The sequence below is a fragment of the Oncorhynchus nerka genome, linkage group LG2, assembly GCF_034236695.1.
Source record: "Oncorhynchus nerka isolate Pitt River linkage group LG2, Oner_Uvic_2.0, whole genome shotgun sequence".
Taxonomy (NCBI): domain Eukaryota; kingdom Metazoa; phylum Chordata; class Actinopteri; order Salmoniformes; family Salmonidae; genus Oncorhynchus; species Oncorhynchus nerka.
The window spans coordinates 46,233,058-46,254,219 of NC_088397.1; the positions used below are offsets into that span (position 1 = coordinate 46,233,058).

The 21,162-nt window shown below is 44.1% G+C and overlaps 1 protein-coding gene across 1 annotated transcript in view; it reads left to right on the plus strand.

Moving 5' to 3' along the window:
• LOC115136043 (potassium voltage-gated channel subfamily D member 3-like) overlaps window positions 1-20,664 on the plus strand; it is a 118,300-nt gene extending 97,636 nt beyond the window's left edge. Inside the window, exons 2-7 of the mRNA XM_065026782.1 lie at window positions 947-1,115; window positions 8,996-9,100; window positions 14,208-14,240; window positions 14,478-14,570; window positions 18,667-18,920; window positions 19,261-20,664. Of these exons, the coding sequence (XP_064882854.1) occupies window positions 947-1,115; window positions 8,996-9,100; window positions 14,208-14,240; window positions 14,478-14,570; window positions 18,667-18,920; window positions 19,261-19,489 (883 nt within the window). The 3' untranslated portion in view covers window positions 19,490-20,664. The remainder of the gene's footprint in view (window positions 1-946; window positions 1,116-8,995; window positions 9,101-14,207; window positions 14,241-14,477; window positions 14,571-18,666; window positions 18,921-19,260) is intronic.
• Window positions 20,665-21,162: the final 498 nt, after the last annotated feature.

The window sequence follows — 21,162 nt, forward strand, 5'->3', positions numbered from 1 at the left end:
CTAGTTTTCAGTTTTCCCCTCCGGACTCAGACCACTTTGCTAAATTCTTGCTTGAGAAATTGATCTTTGCCAAGAAGCTATTTTTGTTTATTTTTGACCATTTTAACTGAAAACAATCATAGCAACATACTTAATTGTTACCCAGAAGTTATTTGATATTGATATAAAAATGGCTGTTTTGGACCTTTAAGTCAACGGATGTGTCTGGCATGAGTACTCTAGTAAAATAGTGAGAGGATGAAAGTCAAACCAAGTGTAATGTACCTGGTCTGTGTCTGTGTGTCTCTGCAGCCATTCTCCCAACTCTACAACTGGTTTTTGCATTACAGGGCTTTTCCTGGTTTATTGATTCTGAATAGGTCTGCCAACACTCAACGCCCTAACCCCCCTAAACACACACACACACACACACACCCCCGATATGGCTTGCCTTCACGAGAGCTTGTACCTGAAGTGCCCATTGATAAAGTGATTTGTTCCCCTGTGCTCACATCAGGGGACCTGCACTGGCACCTCCCTGGCACGTTGCCCGCTGGCATGACTTTGTTGTGCCCTGCCTGAGCAGCCCAGATAGCGCCTCTATCTCGCTGCCTCTCGCCACCTCTTACTGAGCCTGCCTGTCACTGCTTCCTCCACCTGTGTAATCAAATTAGCCCCAGCCTAGGAAACTGAGAGAGCAACATGTAATTGCATAGAAAGAAACAAAACGGAAGGCTGGGAATGAAAGAGGGAGTTGCTGATATGGGTTTATCCCCCTGGCCAAACGGTAGAGAGCATCTCAACACACAGGCACACACACACACACAGATGCTAACCCTTTGGATGGCCACACGTACGGTGTGAGAACTGTAGACTGCATTTTAAATGTATCCAATACAGTATTTCATCTTTCCCTACTTCCCTCTCTTATCCCCCCCTTTCCCTCTCTCTTTCTCTCTCGCTGTAGTTACGGGGACATGGTGCCCAAGACGATCGCGGGGAAGATCTTTGGTTCTATCTGTTCTCTGAGCGGGGTGCTGGTAATCGCCCTGCCTGTTCCCGTCATCGTGTCCAACTTTAGCCGAATCTATCACCAGAACCAGAGAGCTGACAAACGGCGTGCGCAGAAGGTACAGGTGAACACCATTCACTTATTAGAGGACCCGCTTCCGGCTGTAGGGAGGCGAGGTGTGTGTGTGCATGTGTGTGTGTGGATATGACACCCCTCGCCCCCCTGACTTCGGACACTCCACTAACCTCTGGCATGCGCTGCAGACAGAGGTGAGCGGTTCCATACTGGAAACTGTTGGGGTCGCAGAATGGATCGGCATGCCCATGGTCCAGCATCACACAATCAAACCACCATTAATGCAAAACATCATTAGTTTAATGGCGAAGGCAAAGAAGTACTTTAATACTTACCATCAGACTGTACACACCCTGCTGTTTTTCTCAGTCCCTTGAGAACCCTCCACAGGGCTGTCCCCAGTGTTGTAGTACTGGAGACCACATATCTAGTGTCTCGATCTTGTCTTGGTGTCAGATACATTTGTACTCTGTCGGACAGTGAGGACTCTTAATATCTTCCTCTGACAGGCTGAGTAAAAAAAACTCCGCTTCCATCCAGTCAGTGCGTGAAACCGCTTCGCGGTCGACTGAAACGTTAACGTCTTAATAACAGCCTTAAGCGAACCTATAGGCCTTCACTGTATGACAGGTTCTGAAAGAATTCTGAAAGGACAGCAACCGTAATATCGCCACACTCATGTAGGTGAGTGCACTTTTTGTACAACACAAAGGGCCAGTGGTGTAGTGGAGGGTATACATACGCAGGTATAAACCGTACTCACTTCTTAATCCCTTCTGATGCATATCAAAGTAGTGTAGTGGAGGTATAGGACTTATCAAGTATGTAGTACAACAGAGAAATCATGCACAAAGTAGCCTGCACAATCACAAAGCACGTGAATACTTCACTTGCGCGCCACACACATACTGTAGCCTTGTTTCAAAGGAATATCTGCAGGCAGCAAGAGCATGCAGCTCTCAACTGGTTTTGGCATGGAGCAGAACACAGAAGAATGACATCAGTAGCCGGTAGGATAGGAAAGACGTTTCAACGTATGATATTTACCAGTAAATGGCAACAATGGGTATGCTAATCAGTTATACAAAATGTTTAGTCTTAAGTGTTGGTTAGTAGGCTATTTGTGATGCGCAATTGTCATCATGAGCTGTTTGCATCAGGGGCGTAGACATGGATGGACCTGGGTGAACACAGGCCCACCCATTGGGGAGCCAGGCCCTGAAAGGCCCACCCAATCAGATTGATGTGGTTTAAGCATTCTTTAATTTAAAAGAAATTATAATTTAAGTGTGGTTTTGATAGTAAAAATCTGAAAAATTTACAGAAACATTTAGGATTTGGGGCCTCCCGAGTGACGCAGTGGTCTAAAACACTGCATCGCAGTGCTAGCTATGCCACTAGAGATTCTGGGTTCAAATCCAGGCTCTGTTGCAGCCGGCCGCAACGGGGAGGCCGATGGGGCGGCGCACAATTGGCCCAGCATTGTCCGGGATAGGGGAGGGTTTGGCCAACAGTGATGTCCTCGTCCCATCGTGCACCAGTGACTCCTGTGGCGGGCTGGGCACAGTGCACACTGACACGGTCGCCAGGTGTACGGTGTTTCCTCCGACACATTGGTGTGGCTGGCTTCCGGGTTAAGTGGGCATTGTGTCAAGAAGCAGTGCGGCTTGGTTGGGTTGTGTTACGGAGGACGCGGCTCTCAACCATCGCATCTCCCGAGTCCATACGGGAGTTGCAGTGATGAGACAAGACTGTAACTACCAATTGGATACCATGAAATTGGGGGGTAAAAAATGTTAAGCAGTCACACAGAGCATGATGTTAAAGGATAAGCAGTCCATAAATATGTACATAAGCCAGGTCCCAATCATAAGAATACAAAAACACAACCAATGGAAATGTACAAGTATTACTTCCCATTGCAAATAACATGTCATGTTTAAGCACAAAGTAACCGGTGACCTAAAGTTTAAAGTGGAACTAACAGTGTTTTAAATACTTTGCCGATATGGAACAAGCAGACAATCATAATATCAAATTCCTAGTTTATGCTACATAACCAACTCTATGAGTTCACCCTGCATACCACTGCTGGCTTGCTTCTGAAGCTATGCAGCGTTGGTCCTGGTCAGTCCCTGGATGGGAGACCAGATGCTGCTGGAAGTGGTGTTGGAGGGCCAGTAGGAGGCACTCTTTCCTCTGGTCTAAAAAATATATCAATTCCCCAGGGCAGTGTAGGGTGCTGTCTTTCAGATGGGATGTTAAACGGGTGTCCTGACTCTCTGAGGTCATTAAAGATCCTATTGTACTTATCGTACGAGTAGAGGTGTTAACCCTGGTGTCCTGGCTAAATTCCCAATCTGGCCCTCAAACCATCACGGTCACCTAATTATCCCCAGTTTACAATTTGCTCATTCATTCTCCTCTCCCCTGTAACTATTCCCCAGGTTGATGCTGTAAATGAAAATGTGTTCTCAGTCAACTTACCTGGTAAAATAATGGAGAAATACGTTGTTTTTTATTTAAAAAATTAGGTTATAAAAATAGGTTATATTTGACTCAATGTTCCATGGCGTACACTAAGGCATAGATGGATGCAGTTCAATGCATGATTAATATGATTCACCAATACATTTGTTGGTAGTCCAAAAAATATTGCCACCAGGTTGTAAATCACAGCTGGCCTGTTTGCTGCCTCCATTTGGGATGCACAGTTTCAATGTTTCAACTTTCAACTGTTTCACAGTTTCAATGACTCAATATTCTGGACAAAAACGGACGAATGTAACTATGGCTGGGAATGTCAATACAATCAAACTAGCAAGGGCAATGACAAGTCAGTCATAAGGCTAGCATATCTATTTATGTAGCGAGCTAAAAACACAGAGCCTAACGTTAGGTAGATAGCTGGCTAGCTGCTAGCAGGATGCCATGCCCATTGGAGGAATGGGTGAGTGACTGACTTTTTCCCCTCAAATCATTTTTCGGTGACTATAGTCACAGCTAGAGATGCAGATGTCATGTGGTTAGCTAGCCAGAACTTGAACGACTGTTATCCAGTTAGCATATCTCTTGCGTTCGGGAAGATTCACTCTGGCTATGTACCACTCAACTCCGATTTCAGAGCACTCTCGTCTGAGTGTACTAGAGTGCAGAACAACTGATTAATTTACAAACATGCAACACCCGCTGAATATGACCGGTGTCAGTAAACGTAGGCAAAAAGTAATAGTTAGTCAATAACGCTCTAGATAACATGTAAACAGCCTAACCAGCTCTGTTTAGGGTGAGTAAAATGGTCAGGGTGAGGTGTTCTCTCGTTTGTGTCTGGAAGTAGCTAGCTAGCTTGTGTGCTTGGTTGGGACATGCTTGCATTGGCAGGCAAGCTGCAGAAGGATGAGGAGGCTACAATTCCCCAGTGCAATGTTACAATTTTATCAGTGCAATGTTGACAGCCAACTAGCTGAACAAGATTGAGAGGGTTTGTCTAATGTTCCTTCGTTAGATTTTTAGCTCATCTTGCTCTGGCTAGGATTAGTTGTTGTTGTTGTTGATGTGCATAACTGAGGGAGAGAGAGCCTACCTTTTCATGGTTGTTTGATCAATAGGACTGTCAAGTTCCCAAATGTATGAGCACTCCCGTGGTGTTTGCATATTTTCAGAAATCCATTCGGGTGTATTTTGTGGCTTTTGGCAAATGCGTTTTAATGCTATAAAGTCGTGCTGTTGCAACTGCCTGTAAACACACATTCCAGTTCAAAGTGAATGATGGCAGGCCATGTGGCAAATGGCTTGTTTGTATAAAGGCCTACAGTAGTTCTGTTTGGCTATAGCGCACCGGTCTGTGTGGACTCCAGTCCTGGACAAGACAGATGTTTATATTTCGTTTTATTTACTACAGTGTCTTAATTGTCCAACGCACAGCTGCTTTGCCACTCTATTGCTGTAGAACATTCACAACTGCCTTAAGTATACGTAATTCCCCAAAATTGTAAGAAAAAATGTGAAAATGACCATATCTAAGTGGTCGCTTGTCAGAAAATGTTTTAAAAGGAGTCATATTCTTCCTGGGGGTGTAAATGAAACCGATTTTAATAAGATTTCATTTAGCTAAAATGCTGTCAGTTCCACTTGAAATGCAACAATGTTTCACACACACAACTTCTTTTCAAAGAGCTGGCTAACAACAGCAAGAGCGCTGCAATAAAAAAACAGTTGCACTCACCAGATAATTTTAAACTTAACTTCTTGTTGAAAGTTATTATTGAAAAGGGAGAAGCTAACCAATTAGCCAACAGACCTGCTGCAGCCGCTGCAAACTAGCCGACATCAACGCTAGCTCTCTATTGCCCAGCGACCTGGCCTTCAAGAAAGCAGACGTTTCCATAAGCTTTTGTAAAAACGGTCCCACCCATTCAGTCAAAATGTGATTGGTTGATTCCAATGTCACTCCCAAATTTTGCCCTAATACAGTTGAATGGCAGATGCCTTTATTAGCTTCTGATGGCCTAGCCAATGGCTGACTTAGCTAGCTAGATGTATCTCCCCAAAGACCAGCAAAGAAAAATCCTGATTGGATTTAATGTGTGTCTAAACAGACTTTGTTCACTTGCTGTTTGAGGTGAAGAAAAAATACTTTGAGAAGCTCCACAGCGCATTAGTGGTGGTGAGTTAAGATAATCCAAAATATTATCAGACATCCCTAAATGGGCACCTTTTACACATTTGTGCGCAGGCCAGATAGCCTGCTTCTATACGTAATCAGGTGTGTGTCCCTACTCAACATGGACAGGAGCACTCCAAACAAAATACAATGGAATTCAATCGTTGATTCTCACAAGTGTAGCATAGGTTACGAGCTCTGCAAACAAGTGTCCACTCTGACAATGATAACGGTAAACGACTGTATTAATAATATATTGAATGCATTAACAGAAATGACTGTAACACGAAATAAACATTGTTGATAAAAATGGTGGGAATTAACGGTAAATGTACAACTGGTGATGTACTTACTGTATGTAATGGTGAATTCATAGACGCTAACAATCAAAGGGCAAACAATTCACACAATGAAGTTATGAAACAACGAATGCACACAAAGTGATGGTAGAGAGCGCATTTTGGAGAGAGACGCACCTTGTGCATCATAGCCACACTCCCCTTCTTAACTCGACATTTTAAATTATACCCAAGACGCATTGTCTTCACACGTACTGTAGTTCTAAGGAATACTGTCACAAATGCATTAGGTCCAAAGCAATAGCAATTTAGGGGAAACTAATGCAGTTTCGAAACAAATGCAATTTCACTTATTTTATCAAATACCCTTGCAGCACTCGTGTCTTAGGTTGTCGATACCTGTCTTGGGCCGTGCCGTCCCTGCGGCCTCCGCAAGGAATCAGACAGGTGTCTTGTGTGCCACAACATGTTGTGTTGTTGTGACTGCTCAACTAAAGAAAATCTTGGTCGACCAACAGCCTATCGACCAAGAAATCCACCAGTCGACTAAATGTGGTCAGTCCTAACACTCACACAAACACACACACCAAGTATTTAGTGGTGGCTAACTACTCTCACTACAGCCTCCGTGGGGTTGACCTTTCCTAAGAAGGATAAGAGTCCATCAAGGCAGAGTCCAGGAAGAGGCATGGAGACTGAGAAACAGACTCCTTTCATTCGATGCCCTCTCCCTCTTTAGATACCTGTCCTTAGAATGACCTTGTGGGAGTAAGGGCAGATTAAAGAAAAAAAGTAGATGCAGATGAGCTTTTATGGTCACTCCTGAGGTCAACTGTTAAGGCAAATTGCTAGTGTACACTTTCCTCTGTTCTTCTACAGTGAGTAACATGATGATTTATATTATGTTAATTGCAGTGGAAACCTGTCAAGAGTTCTAACGCTGCAGTGGTTAATCTCTAATTTCCTGGTGCCCCTCATGGCCCTTACCCCCTATCTGCGAACAGTTATTACTCACTTATACCAGGCTGCTGAAACGGAGACAGGAGGGGAGGTGCACTGCATGCACCTTGCTCCACGTGCGCTGACGAGCCAGAGCGGGTGTCTCTCAAATTAGCCATGTTCACCCCTCCCTCCCCCTCATCCATCTTCATTTCACTCTAATAGTGGGCTGCTCCAGGCTCCCAGTACAATTAGCTGGCCATCTGGGGCCAAAGCTGGGAAAAAAAATAGCTTCTCATGTATCCTATCCTATCTCCCTCGTCCTCGTACAGACATTTAAATATACGTCTATCAGATATGTGCTTCCCGCACAGAGATAGGCTGGTAGTCCTTCTATTGTCATAGAAAAGTACAATAATATGTGAGAAGGGTATCAAGAAGAATGTGCGGCAGTCTCCCCTAATGCAACCTCCCCTTTGCTTTAACTGAGGGTCACCTCTAGCCTGGACAGCCCCTGGTGACGTGCTACCGAAGTCCAGAGTCACGGCGGCTGAGGTTTTATTGTAGTGTAACACAAATCACACATCTTATTTGCTAGACTAATTGGGAGGGCTCTCACCAGGAGCACAGCGGGCTCTGAATGGTCTGGGGTCACAGTGTTAATGAAATGGCAAAGTCAGGTGGAGCCACACAGAGAGAAACAGTGTGCCGTCAGAGGCAGAGAGACGAGGGAGTCCAGGGGAGAAGGAAAACTTCAAGCACAGAACGGAGAATGGCTTCCCTTCAGAGAAACTCCTGGAACTTTATCCTGTGTCATTTGTGGATGGCTGCAGTCCAGCTGCCTGTCTGATTGGACAGAAATGATGCTGGCTCCATTAGATCAGATTAGACACACTACTCAGAGGTTACTATTATTTTACTCCTGGGCTATGGCTGCAGCATGGCCACAGCTGAATCGGTGAACCATCCACTCGTCAGACAGCACAGAGTGAAGTGATACTGAAGGAAGTTGAACAGGATTAAGTTTGAAAGTTTATTCTCTTATTTTTTACAAAACCATCAGCACACGTCAACCAACATTTTCAAAGACTCCTCTCAGTTAGCTACTGCTCCAGTCTTTCATTTGAGTTTTTTATTTAATTCTTTCATGCGATGAACGAAGCCTTTGATCAACATGTCAAGTAAAGCAGATGTCATGAGCCTGCTCATTTAAATTAAAAGTTTTATTTTATTTCCCACTGGTGTCAGGCAGAGAGGGTAGCAGCAGCATAGAGGAGCTAGCTTGAACCCATATTGGTTTGTGCTGTCTTGTCAATTACATAGGAGTTGGCAAGACAGCACAAACCAATCTGGGACCAGGCTATAGGTGCTAGCTCAGTCGCAACATAGCATGGCGCCCTAGAATCTCCAAGGACAACATAGCTTGTCTCACAGGTTGAATCACCAAACCTCTAAACCCTAACATGTCAAGAGTCTTTGCAAAGGCAATGCTACTCTTTTTGGGGATATCTAAAAATGTGTTTGTGCAAAGCAATCACCCGGACCAAGGTTAAAGAAAGTACTCTCGCCTTGAACGATTGAAAAGCACTTTAGTCTGTTGTCTCAGAGTAGACACTTGAATCTCCTCTTTAATATCACTCTTAGATGTCCCCTGGGATCTCAGTGTAGTCTTTTTTTTTACCAATAACTTCACTTATAATTCAGTCCTAGAAGGTGAAGAAAGAATCATGACGGCTGAGAGAAATGGATAGGATTTAAAGAGGCTATATAATAGACATGCTGCTTTCGCTGTGGGTAAGACTAAGACTGATGGATAGCTTGATACCTTATGATATAAACAGGATTTAAAAGTGATCACCACCACAATGTTTACATGGTGAGCCCACTCTAGCCTGACAAATCCATGGTGACACACTTACATCATCCAGGGAAGGGGTGATGACGAGGCTGCAAATTCTCACCACTAGATGATGATAAGACATATCTCGTCCCTGCCTGGGTTTGACATGTAAACCTCTCCCTACGCAGAAAGCCAGACTGGCCCGGATAAGACTAGCCCAGACGGGCAGCTCCTGCACGGGCTTCCTCCAGAGCAAACGCAACGACCTCCTCAACGAACTGCTGGAGCTCACGGTAAGGTTGCCCTTTAGACCTCTGAAGGCCCAATCCTAGTTTGAGATATGCACGCAGGTGGTGCGTACCAAAAGGTTGAGTTAGCCCGCTGAGCTGAAACTCAAGCATTAGCTCGCGGGGGTGGGGGGGGGGGATAATGCAAGTTTTCAGATCTCAGGCCGAACAGCAGTGATTCGATTCATTGAGGCACCATGTGGCTGTAATGTCTTTGGCTCGACTGATCATTGTGATTGTCTGGACCAGACAGTACCTCCTCTCTCTTTACTAAATGTCTTGGCTTGCTCCCATTTCCACCTGCTGTGTGTTTTCGTTCTCTCCTTTGTGTTGTCTTGTTTCAGTTCACAAGTCTGTTGTGTCTCGTTCTACAGGTCATTAAGCTGAGCCAGGCATTTATCTTCTCTATAGCCTAATTAAACATGGTTGAAAATGGAGATGGAAAACTGTTATTGTGTTCTGAGTGCCACAGTCACGCTTGTGTTGCTTTTGTATGTGTTACGCTTTGTTTTTGACCATGATTGTGCCGGCCGCTACATTGAAATATTCCATTAGCAAATGGCTCAAAACGACCCTATCAATTATCAGGCATTAGTATTCATGTTGTGGGATGAATTAAGAGATGGGGCGCGTCAGAGCAGGTGTTCATGGACAGACCTCCCATATCTCTTCACGTCTTCTCCATTAAGGTAGTGGTGGATGGATTACAATAACAAATTGCACACATCCATACAAACTAACACAACTGACATGCTCACAAGCAACACTCTGTTAAACTGCGGCAAAAGCTGAAATCCATTCACATCTCCTCTGTAAATGACTTGGGAGCTGAGCGTCCACGGGAGTTTTGGAAGTGTCAAAATTATCATAAAAATGGTAACGCTTTCAGAGGCTTAATTTAGTCAGTGGTTTTACCAGGGCTGTGATGAGTCACAGCGCTCTGGCACTTATAATTATGTTCATGTCACTGCAGCCAGCCAGCCAGGGCTGCGTGGGTCCACACATCTGACAGAAGAACTGCACTGTAAAAAAAAATATGATTTTGATTCAACGTACAATTGTAAGGCAACCAGTTGCAATAGATCTGTGAGTTTTGGACATAGAGCTGAACCAACATACATTCTCAAGTTGAATTGTATCTTCAATGAACTTTACATTTTTGGTTGAGTGAACATACAATTCAACTTGAGAATTAATTTAACCTTATTTGCATATTTACCAGAGTGCTTTGCCTATCGAGTGAATGGTAGTTACAACCCATGACTGTTTGTTAGCAACATGGGTGTTGTATTCCTTGGTGTTTAGTACTGTAGCCTACACCAAGTGAGTGTCTAAGTGAGTATGTTATCTTTAAATTAAAGTCTTTATGACAATACATATACAGTTGAAGTCGGAAATTTACATACACCTAAGCCAAATACATTTAAAGTCAGTTTTTCACAATTCCTGACATGTAATCATAGTAAATATTTCCTGTCTTAGTTCAGTTAGGATCACCACTTTACTTTAAGAGTGTGAAATGTCAGAATAATAGTAGAGATAATTATTTATTTCAGCCTTTATTTCTTTCATCACATTCCCAGTTGGTCAGAAGTTTACATACACTCAATTAATATTTGGTAGCCTTGCCTTAAACAATTTAAACTTGGGTCAAACGTTTCGGGTAGCCTTCCACAAGCTTCCCACAATAAGTTGGGTGAATTTTGTCCCTTTCCTCCTGACAGAGCTGGTGTAACTGAGTCAGGTTTGTAGGCCTCCTTGCTCGCACATACTTTTTCAGTTCTGCCCACACATTTTCTATAGGATTGAGGTCAGGGCTTTGTGATGGCCACTCCAATACCTTGACTTTGTTGTCCTGAAGCCATTTTGCCACAACTTTGGAAGTATGCTTGGGGTTTGGAAGACCCATTTGCGTCCAAGCTTTAACTGTTGTCTTGAGATGTTGCTTCAATATATCCACTTAATTTTCCGTCCTCATGAATCCATCTACTTTGTGAAGGGCAACAGTCCCTCCTGCAGCATAGCACCCCCACAACATAGCACCCCCACACGGTTGGGATGGTGTTCTTCGGCTTGCAAGCCTCCCCCTTTTTCCTCCGATGGTCATTATGGCCAAACAGTCCGATTTTTTTATTCATCAGACCAGAGGACATTTCTCCAAAAAGTAAGATCTTTGTCCCCATGTGTAGTTGCAAACCATAGTCTAGCTTTTTATGGCGGTTTTGGAGTAGTGGCTGCTTCCTTGCTGAGCGGCCTTTCAGGTTATGTCGATATAGGACTTGTTTTACTGTGGATATAGATACTTTTGTTTCCTCCAGCATCTTCACAAAGTCCTTTGCTGTTGTTCTGGGATTGATTTGCACTTTTTGCACCAAAGTACATTCATCTCTAGGAAACAGAACGTGTCTCCTTCCTGAGCGGTATGACGGCTGCATGGTCCCATGGTGTTTATACTTGCGTGCTATTGTTTGTACAGATGAATGTGGTACCTTCAGGCATTTGGAAATTGCTCCCAAAGATGAACCAGACTTGTGGAGGTCTTTAAAAAAAATCTGAGGTCTTGGCTGATTTCTTTAGATTTTCCCATGATGTCAAGCAAAGAGGCACTGAGTTTGAAGGTAGGCCTTGAAATACAGGTACACCTCCAATTGACTCAAATGATGTCAATTAGCCTATCAGAAGCTTCTAAAGCCATGACATCATTTTCTTCAATTGTCCAAGCTGTTTAAAGGCACAGTCAACTTAGTGTATGTAAAATTCTGACCCACTGGAATTGTGACACAGTGAATTATGAGTGAAATAATCGGTCTGTAAACAATTGTTGGAAAAATGACTTGTGTCATGCACAAACTAGATGTCCTAACCGACTTGCCAAAACTATCATTTGTTAACAAGAAATTTGTGGAGTGGTTGAAAAACTATTTTTAATGACGCCAACCTAAGTGTATGTAAACTTCCGACTTCAACTGTATCATAAAACCTTTCTTTGGGGGCCTAGTTACACCCTAACACAGTGGTCTGAAACTTCTGGTTTACAGGCCAGATCAAGCCTGCAAGTCACAATTTGCTGCTTTACAAAGTGATAATTGTAATTGGAATCCAACCAGAGTGAGGATATCCAAAAATTGGAACTTTTAATCACCCGCAACCATTCAGAATGATTGCAGGGGAAGATTGATTATTGAGACTACCTAAATCATATAAACTGGAACAGCCATCTCAGTAACAGGTGCAATAAGTCCAACTACTAACAGATTGGATTAGTAAAACATTTATTTTTTTAAGTATGTTATTTATGTTTGGGTAGAATAAGATTGAAACAAACAATTCTGAAAAATCAACCTGCACCAGAGCATAAGCTGTAACGAAATTCGTCCTCTTCTGATGAGGAGTATGAGAGATCGGACCAATGTTTTTAATTTTTTTATTTCACCTTTATTTAACCAGGTAAGCAAGTTGAGAACAAGTTCTCATTTACAATTGCAATGTGCAGCGTGGTAAGTGTTCATATTTTTAATAAAACAACTGAACAAAACAACAAAGCGACAAACGAACAGTCCTGCAAGGTGACGAAAAACACAAAACAGAAAATAATCACCCACAACTAAAATGGGGAAAACAGGCTACCTAAGTATGATTCTCAATCAGAGACAACGAACAACACCTGCCTCTGATTGAGAACCATACCAGGCCAAACACATAAACACAACATAGAAAAAAGAACATAGACTACCCACCCCAACTCACGCCCTGACCAAACTAACACAAAGGCATAATAAAGGAACTAAGGTCAGAACGTGACAGTAGGTGCGGACTCCGTCTGCAAAACCTGAACCTATAGGAGAGGGTCTGTGTAGGCGTCTGTCCACGGTTGCGGCTCTGGCGCGGGACGTGGACCCCACTCCACCATAGTCTCGGCCCACTTAAGTGGCGCCTTGGGAGCGGTGACCCTCGCCGCCGACCTCGGACTGGGGACCCTTGCCTCGGGTCCCGAATGGACGGGAGATTCCGGCAGCACCGGACAGGCAGGAGACTCCGGCAGCTCTGGAGTGAAGGGCGATTCCGGCAGCACCTGAGTGAAGGGTGGCTCCTGACTGACGGGTGGCTCTGGCGGCTCCTGACTGACAGGCGGCTCTGGCGGCTCCTGACTGGCGGGCGGCTCTGGCGGCTCCTGACTGGCGGGCGGCTCTGGCGGCTCCTGACTGACGGGCGGCTCTGGCAGCTCCTGACTGACGGGCGGCTCTGGCAGCTCCTGACTGACGGGCGGCTCTGGCAGCTCAGGACAGACGGGCGGCTCTGGCAGCTCAGGACAGACGGGCGGCTCTGGCAGCTCAGGACAGACGGGCGAACCTGGAGGGAGGAGACGGAGAGACAGCCTGCACAGAGCCCTAACCTCAACCCCATCAAACACCTTTGGAATAAATTTTAATGCAGGGTGCCCAACCTCACTAATGCTCTTGTGGCTGAATGGAAGCAAGTCCCTGTAGCAATGATCCAACATCTAGTGGAAAGCCTTCCCAGAAGAGTGGAGGCTGTTCTAGCAGCAAAGGGGGGACCAACTCCATATTATTGGCCTTGATTTTGGAATGAGATTTTCGACGAGCAGGTGTCCACATATTTTTGGTCTTGTAGTGTATCCCTGTCACAGGAGCTAGGCTATACTTCCAGATGAATTCATACAACTGAGAAAACTTCAAAGAGTATCATTCAGAGACATCAAACGCTGTGTTACTGTCCACCATTGTACTTACTGTGTGTGTAGTTTGATTGACAGTAAATGGAACAGATCACTGTTGATGGAGACTCGAGTATTTCCAGCTGTTGTCCGATGTTGTGCCTAGCCGCATTTGTTGCAAACAGGAGGTGTGTCGGCATATTGTTTTTTTAAAATGTGTTTTAACATGATTGTTATTGAAAGAGGTTAAAAATGTTTAACTGATAGATACAACAACAAAAAAATCCATTGAAATTGAATCAAGTCCAGTCATTTTTGTGAGACTAGGATGAGTCATTCACAAAAGAAATGTAAAGAATTATCCAGATGAGTAAAAAGCACTTTCTGCCTTTTTGTTTCTTTCTGTCTGTCTATTCTATATTTTTCAACTCTCTGAAGCAACAACCTTACAAGCAAAACAATATCCACGAGGTATTTAAATCAGCCATCACGATGTTACAATGAAATTCTACACATGCATTATTCTCTAGGCGCTTGATTCTGCCAGAAAAGACTGTACGTGCCACTGATGTTTCAGTCTTAACTGTTTGTTTGGTAGCCATGTTAATAATGAAACAAAATACCTGGAGCTCAAATATTAACAATGTTTGTTTGCATTGTATGTTTTTTTTCTCTGTGTTTCTGTGTGTTTTCTGTTTGTCCACCAAGGGATCAGAGGAAGAGGAACAGCAGCTCAACAAGGGCATGTCGTTATTAGAGAGCCAACACCACCACCTATTGCACTGTCTGGAGAAGACCACTGTGAGTCTCTAGTCCAACCATACTCTACAGATGTAGGATATTCATTTGATCGCCCTGTTGCAGGAGAACTGTCCTGCAGTGCTGGAAATGTACAACTTTTTAACTTGAGGTTTAAAAAGGCCTCTGAAGTATGTAATTTCCACTTTGAAACTTGATTTTACCTTAGGATAAATGTATCAACCCAATCCACGTAATAATTCGCATTTCCTGTTGCTGTGGGATTATTTTCCTGCTGTAGCAAACACTCTTAAATTAAGAGCCTACATCTGTATGAATAGAAAACCATACTCTAACCATAGTGTACCATCCTCAATAAATAGAAAACCATACTCTGACCATACTCTACCATACTCACCAAATAGAAAACCATACTCAATAAATAGAAAACCATACACTAACCATACTCTACCATACTCAATAAATAGAAAACCGCACTCTGACCATACTCTACCATACTCAATAAATAGAAAACCATACTCTAACCATACTCTACCATACTCAATAAATTGAAAACCATACTCTAACCATACTCACCAAATAGAACTCCATACTCTGACCATACTCTAGCATACTCAATAAATAGAAACCACACTCTTGCCATACTCTACCATACTCAATAAATAGACAAACCTACTCTACCATACTCAATGACTAGAAAACCATACTCAATGACTAGAAAATTAGGGCTCCTCTGAAAAAAAAAATATATATATTCTAATAATGGAGACATGTTTGTATTTGTATTTATTATGAATCCCCATTCATCTACTCTTCCTGGGTTCCAGAAGAATTAAGGCAGTTATACATTTTTTTAAACATTACAATACATTCACAACAGATTTCACAACATATTAAGTGTGTGCCCTCAGACCTCACAGTCCCCGCTGTTCCATAAGGTGTATTTTTATCATTTTTTTTAAAAAATCAGATTTTACTGCTTGCATGAGTTACTTGATGTGGAATAAAGTTCCATGTAGTCATGGCTCTATGTAGTACTGTGCGCCTCCCATAGTCTGTTCTGGACTTGCGGACTGTGAAGAGACCTTTGGTGGCATGGCTTGTGGGGTATGCATGGGTGCCCGAGCTGCGTGCCAAAAGTTCAAACAGACAGCTCGGTGCAATCAAAAAGTCAATACCTCTCACAAATACAAGTAGTGATGACGTCAATCTCTCCTCCACTTTGAGCCAGGAGAGATTCATATGCATATTATTAATGCTAGCTCTCTGTGTACATCCAAGGGCCAGCCGTGCTGCCCTGTTCTGAGGCAATTGAAATTTTCCTAAATCCCTCTTTGTGGCAGCTGACCACACAACTGAACAGTAGGTGCGAAAAAACTAGGGCTTGTAAGAATTGCTATGTTGATAGTGCTGTTAAGAATGCAGAGTAGCCCTTTATTACGGACAGAATTCTACCCCATCCTAGCTACTGTTGTATCAATAGTAGACAGTTTACAATCTCATTAACTTACTCAATTACCACCTTATTCATTACAATATTTAGTTGAGGTTTAGGGTTTAGTGAATGATTTGTCCCAAATACAATGCTTTTAGTTTTTGAAATATTTAGGACTAAATTATTCCTTGCCTCCCATTCTGAAATGAACTGCAGCTCTTTGTTAAGTGTTGCAGTCATTTCAGTCGCTGTGGTAGCTGATGTGTATAGGGTTGAGTCATCCGCATACATTTACTCAAAGCCAGTGGCATGTCGTTAGTAGAGATTGAAAAAGTAAGGGGCCTAGAAAGCTGCCCTGGGGAATTCCTGATTCTACCTGGATTTTGTTGGAGAGGCTTCCATTAAAGAACACCATCTGTGTTCTGTTAGACAGGTAACTCTTTATATAGCAGATGGTAAATCCTCCTTATAATACAAGCTTTGTTTCCAGAAGGTATCAAAATTGTAAATAAATGTTAAACTCACAGAGCTGCAATAGCCTCGTAGACAGTTATGGAGGGCAGAGGGCCAGATATTTGTTGGTGTCAAGTAGTGACCCAATCAGTTCTTTTAAATCCATCTTCAGCTGTTGTGAATTGCCCTTCATAATGTCATTCGACCCCCACATGAACCATGACAGTATCACCCCCCGGTGACTGACACACAGCCTCAGGAAGCAATCTGGTGATATCCTGAACATTTGCCTCAGTAAAACACAAAGTCTTTGCCCCAGGTACAGATCTATGCCTCACCATTGAACTCCCTATCACAATAGCTAGAAGGATCCGGCCTCTGACGTGTCTCGAAGTTGATTGCGAGGCCAGACCCACATAACGCACCTGTGAAGAGGGATGCTGAGACGCCGGCTGCGTGCAGGCCACAACAGCCAAAGGGAAAGAGCTCTGATCGAGAGAGCACGGCCCAGCGGAGGGGGGCCGCGGTGGTCCATTCTGTGCCCAGGCAGTTGATTGACTAGGACAGGGAGAGGTAGCTGGAGGGGCATCCACAGCCATGGAGAGAACACCCAAGTACCCGGCAAAAGATAGCTGGTACAGGAGCTCAAAGCGATTTCAAAGTCTTAAGTCCGGATGCGGGGGAAGAAGGCAGGCGTGTGGAGAACAATTCCTCTTCTTCTTTCTGGTTCCGAGACAAATCCATTTACACTCACCTGGAGTCGAACAATGAGCAGCTATTTTCTGGTTCAAGCTTGTAGAGGCGTGCAGTGACGGAAATTGATCATAGTCCAGGAAGGTCCCATTATGATCTTCTTGGATGTTTTGATAGGAAGCATTTGAAGATGCCGATAGGATCATGGAATTCTTATTCAGTTCAAGGCGCTTGATCAAATGTTTTATTTGTTCATGAAGATTAATAATCCTTTCTTTAGCTGCATCAAGTTCAATACATTTTTCACAAATGGACCTTTCCCCGTGACAGCTATGAACATGTCGCAGATGATACACTTAATAGCACGCGAGTCCCCAGCAGATTCAAAGGAACTTTCACTGCTGAATGCCGACAGTCCAAGAGAACAAACATTTCCCGGCGCTGCCAGGGACTTAGATGCTCCCTCTATGGCCGCGCCCCTACCAGCGCCTCGCACAACTGTGATGTTGTCGGTCTCTTTGAATGTGAAGAGTGAGAGAGAAGTGCAGGGGGTCGGGGGATGGCTGAGTCTGTTGTCAGTGGCAGGTCGCCGACTGTTCCTTGCTACGCACCGGACCGGCTGTGTGTTAGTGTTTGGTGCAGCCTCTCAGAGCTGTGTCGGGCGTGTCCCCAGTGTCTAGTCGTGGGGGATATAAAACATACAATTATAGCAGGTACTGGCCAACAATTGGAGTCACACTCACACGCTGGAAATAAGCACTGTCCTTTAGTAGTTCCATAGAGAGCGTTGTAGGAGTTGAGCTCTTGGGAGCCTGGCTCTTGGAGGCGAGGGAGTAAATAACTAAGACGTTAGATGTGTTACTTGCAGAGTTTTGATTAAACAGTTATTCAAAGTAAAAAAAACAAAGTTTGGCAGGTAGCCAAGTTGCAACAAACAGCACAGCAGCAGCACGTACCCCCCCCCCCCCCCCCGAAAATAGTTTTTAAGATGACTAAAACCAAATATAGTGTATGTAGAGAAGATAATGAAACCTATATGTTTTTAAATAAGATCATCTTTGAGAATAATCCCCAAAATAAAAACTCTACAGCAGGGAGAATCTAAAATGTCCAAAATGTCATGGCTTGGGGGCCATCAATTTTGTTATAATGTTTGAGTCACTCAGATAGCATAAGCACACGGCATAAGCACACGGCAAACTGCGTAGAATTGCAGAACATTTTATTTAAAACAGATTTTTGTTTCTCAGCCCCATGGCAAAATGTGTAAAATTGCTGGAAACTAGCTTTAAACCCGTAAAATGTTCTCTCCCCCCAGCAAAAGGATGCCCCCGGAGCACCCCACCAATGCTAACTTTACCACCGCTGCTGAAAACAATCCTAGGGGAAACACTGGTTGACCTGTTACCCAGCATGGCACACATCCTCTGAGGTCTGATTTTATATAGTGATAACATCTATTATATCACTATATAAACCTTATATATTCACTTATATAGTGTGAATATATAATCAACCCGGCAGCAGCTGTCTTTTGATCCCTCTCCTCCTTCGCAGGCCCATGAGTTTGTGGATGAGCAGCTGTATGAGCAGAACTGCCTGGAGACCACGATCCAGAGCTACACCTCCCGCAGCCCCTCCTTCTCCAGCCAGGACGGGCCCATAGGCACCTGCTGCACCCGCCGGGGGAAGATGAACTCCCCACTACCTAACTCCAGCCTGCCCCTCCAGCCCAGCCATCAGCAGGGCTCACTACAGGAGCTCAGCGCCCTGCACATCCAGTGTGGGGATAAGCTGCCCCATACCACCAGGTTAGAGACCGCAGGCAGCCAGGCACATGGACACAGGTTGGAGTTGACTCCTTAGGCACAAATCTGCAATAAACTTATGAAGGAAATCCCTTACCATTAATATACTAAACTGATCTTAGATCAGTGTCTTAGGGCAACTTCATCATACTCAGCACAGATGTGCTGAGTCCCCATAGAGTACACTAGAGGGCACTGTAGGATCGTCTATCACTTTTGTTACAACAAGTTGTTGGGCCGTTTGTAAAATAACTGCACTTTTACAGTATTTTTCCTCCCCCTTTGTCTGTCTGTCTGTCTCATTACTCTCTCATTCTTCTCTCTCACTCTCTCTTTCTCTCAGTCGCTCCAGTCTCAACATGAAGACAGACGATGTGGGCCTGATCAACTGCAAGGGCAGTCAGATCACCACTGCGATCATCAGCATCCCCACGGCCCCCTCCGACACCACTGACGGGGGCGGTCTCCACGGACCCCCCCAGCGCAGACCCCCCCCACCCCCCACCGGCCCACAGGTCCCCAGCATCAATACCACCGCCAGCTCCAATGTCATCAAAGTATCCGCTCTGTGACTGTGTGACGAACCCAATCAACAGACTGACTGAGCAGGAGGAGAGGTGAAGGGACTTTCACTTGCACTCTGCCTTGAAGGACCCTGTCACCTGTTTAGAGGAAGAGAAATGGGAGGGAACTCCCATTTTCCAAGGAATGTACTTGGCCTTTTGAGAAACCAGGGGATAGGCTACTGTATACTGAGAGAAATGTTGAAACGCAAGTCAGCTGATGGTAGGCTACTGTGTGCCCATTTCCCAAAAACGGGCCAGTACGTTTGAATTGCGGGAATCGACAGGACAAAGGAAGTCACTGTGTCTTTGTGCACTTCGCACCTACTCTTTATTTTCTTGATCTGGCTACAGCTCAACCCTAAATGTGTAAAAGATATTCTTCTTACACTTACAAGGTTCAAAGGAGGATGAAGACAACGATCAATGTTTTAACTCGAGTTTGGTTGGTCTTCTTTGCGTTTTCTGTTTGTCGTATCTAGTTTCACCTTGATTGATACAGTTTTGGAGTTTTTTCACTTCTCCAGTGGACGAGGTGTGTCGGTTAATATGATTGTGGTGATTTTTGTTTGTTTGTGTATGTACGTGTGTGATGATACTTTTATGAAATGTTAATATTTTAGTGTTTTTTTTTAAACCTGATTAGATTTTCATCAGTCCACAATACCCTTAAAGAGCGACTGCCCCTAAAAAGCCATTTCTCGTTTTGAAAATGGCCTATAGTGGGATCGATATGAGTCAGACATTTATTCTACTGTCAAAATCGAATACAAAATGTAAATAGGATCATTTGGGTCATAAATTTAGTCTCATACAGATTTGTGAGATGTCAGGAAAAAAATGTATGTTCTGGAATGAAGGGTACCATAACAGTTTTCCTTGGGTTTGGTAATGCCCATGGTCAGTTTTGTTTGACATTCGATATCCCTATGGGGCTTGTTAAGGACCACAACATTCTGAAGGTGAATAGCTCCAAATTTCAATAAATTTAAAAACCTCAAACCAATTATACACTGCTCAAAAAAATAAAGGGAACACTTAAACAACACAATATAACTCCAAGTCAATCACACTTCTGTGAAATCAAACTGTCCACTTAGGAAGCAACACTGATTGACAATACATTTCACATGCTGTTGTGCAAATGGAATAGACAACAAGTGGAAATTATAGGCAATTAGCAAGACACCCCCAATAAAGGAGTGTTTCTGCAGGTGGTGACCACAGACCACTTCTCAGTTCCTATGCTTCCTGGCTGATGTTTTGGTCACTTTTGAATGCTGGTGGTGCTTTCACTCTAGTGGTAGCATGAGATGGAGTCTACAATCCACACAAGTGGCTCAGGTAGTGCAGCTCGTCCAGGATGGGACATCAATGCGAGCTGTGGCAAGAAGGTATGCTGTGTCTGTCAGCGTAGTGTCCAGAGCATGGAGGCGCTACCAGGAGACAGGCCAGTACATCAGGAGACGTGGAGGAGGCCGTAGGAGGGCAACAACCCAGCAGCAGGACCGCTATCTCCGCCTTTGTGCAAGGAGGAGCACTGCCAGAGCCCTGCGAAATGACCTCCAGCAGGCCACAAATGTGCATGTGTCTGCTCAAACGGTCAGAAACAGACTCCATGAGGGTGGTATGAGGGCCCGACGTCCAGAGGTGGGGGTTATGCTTACAGCCCAACACCGTGC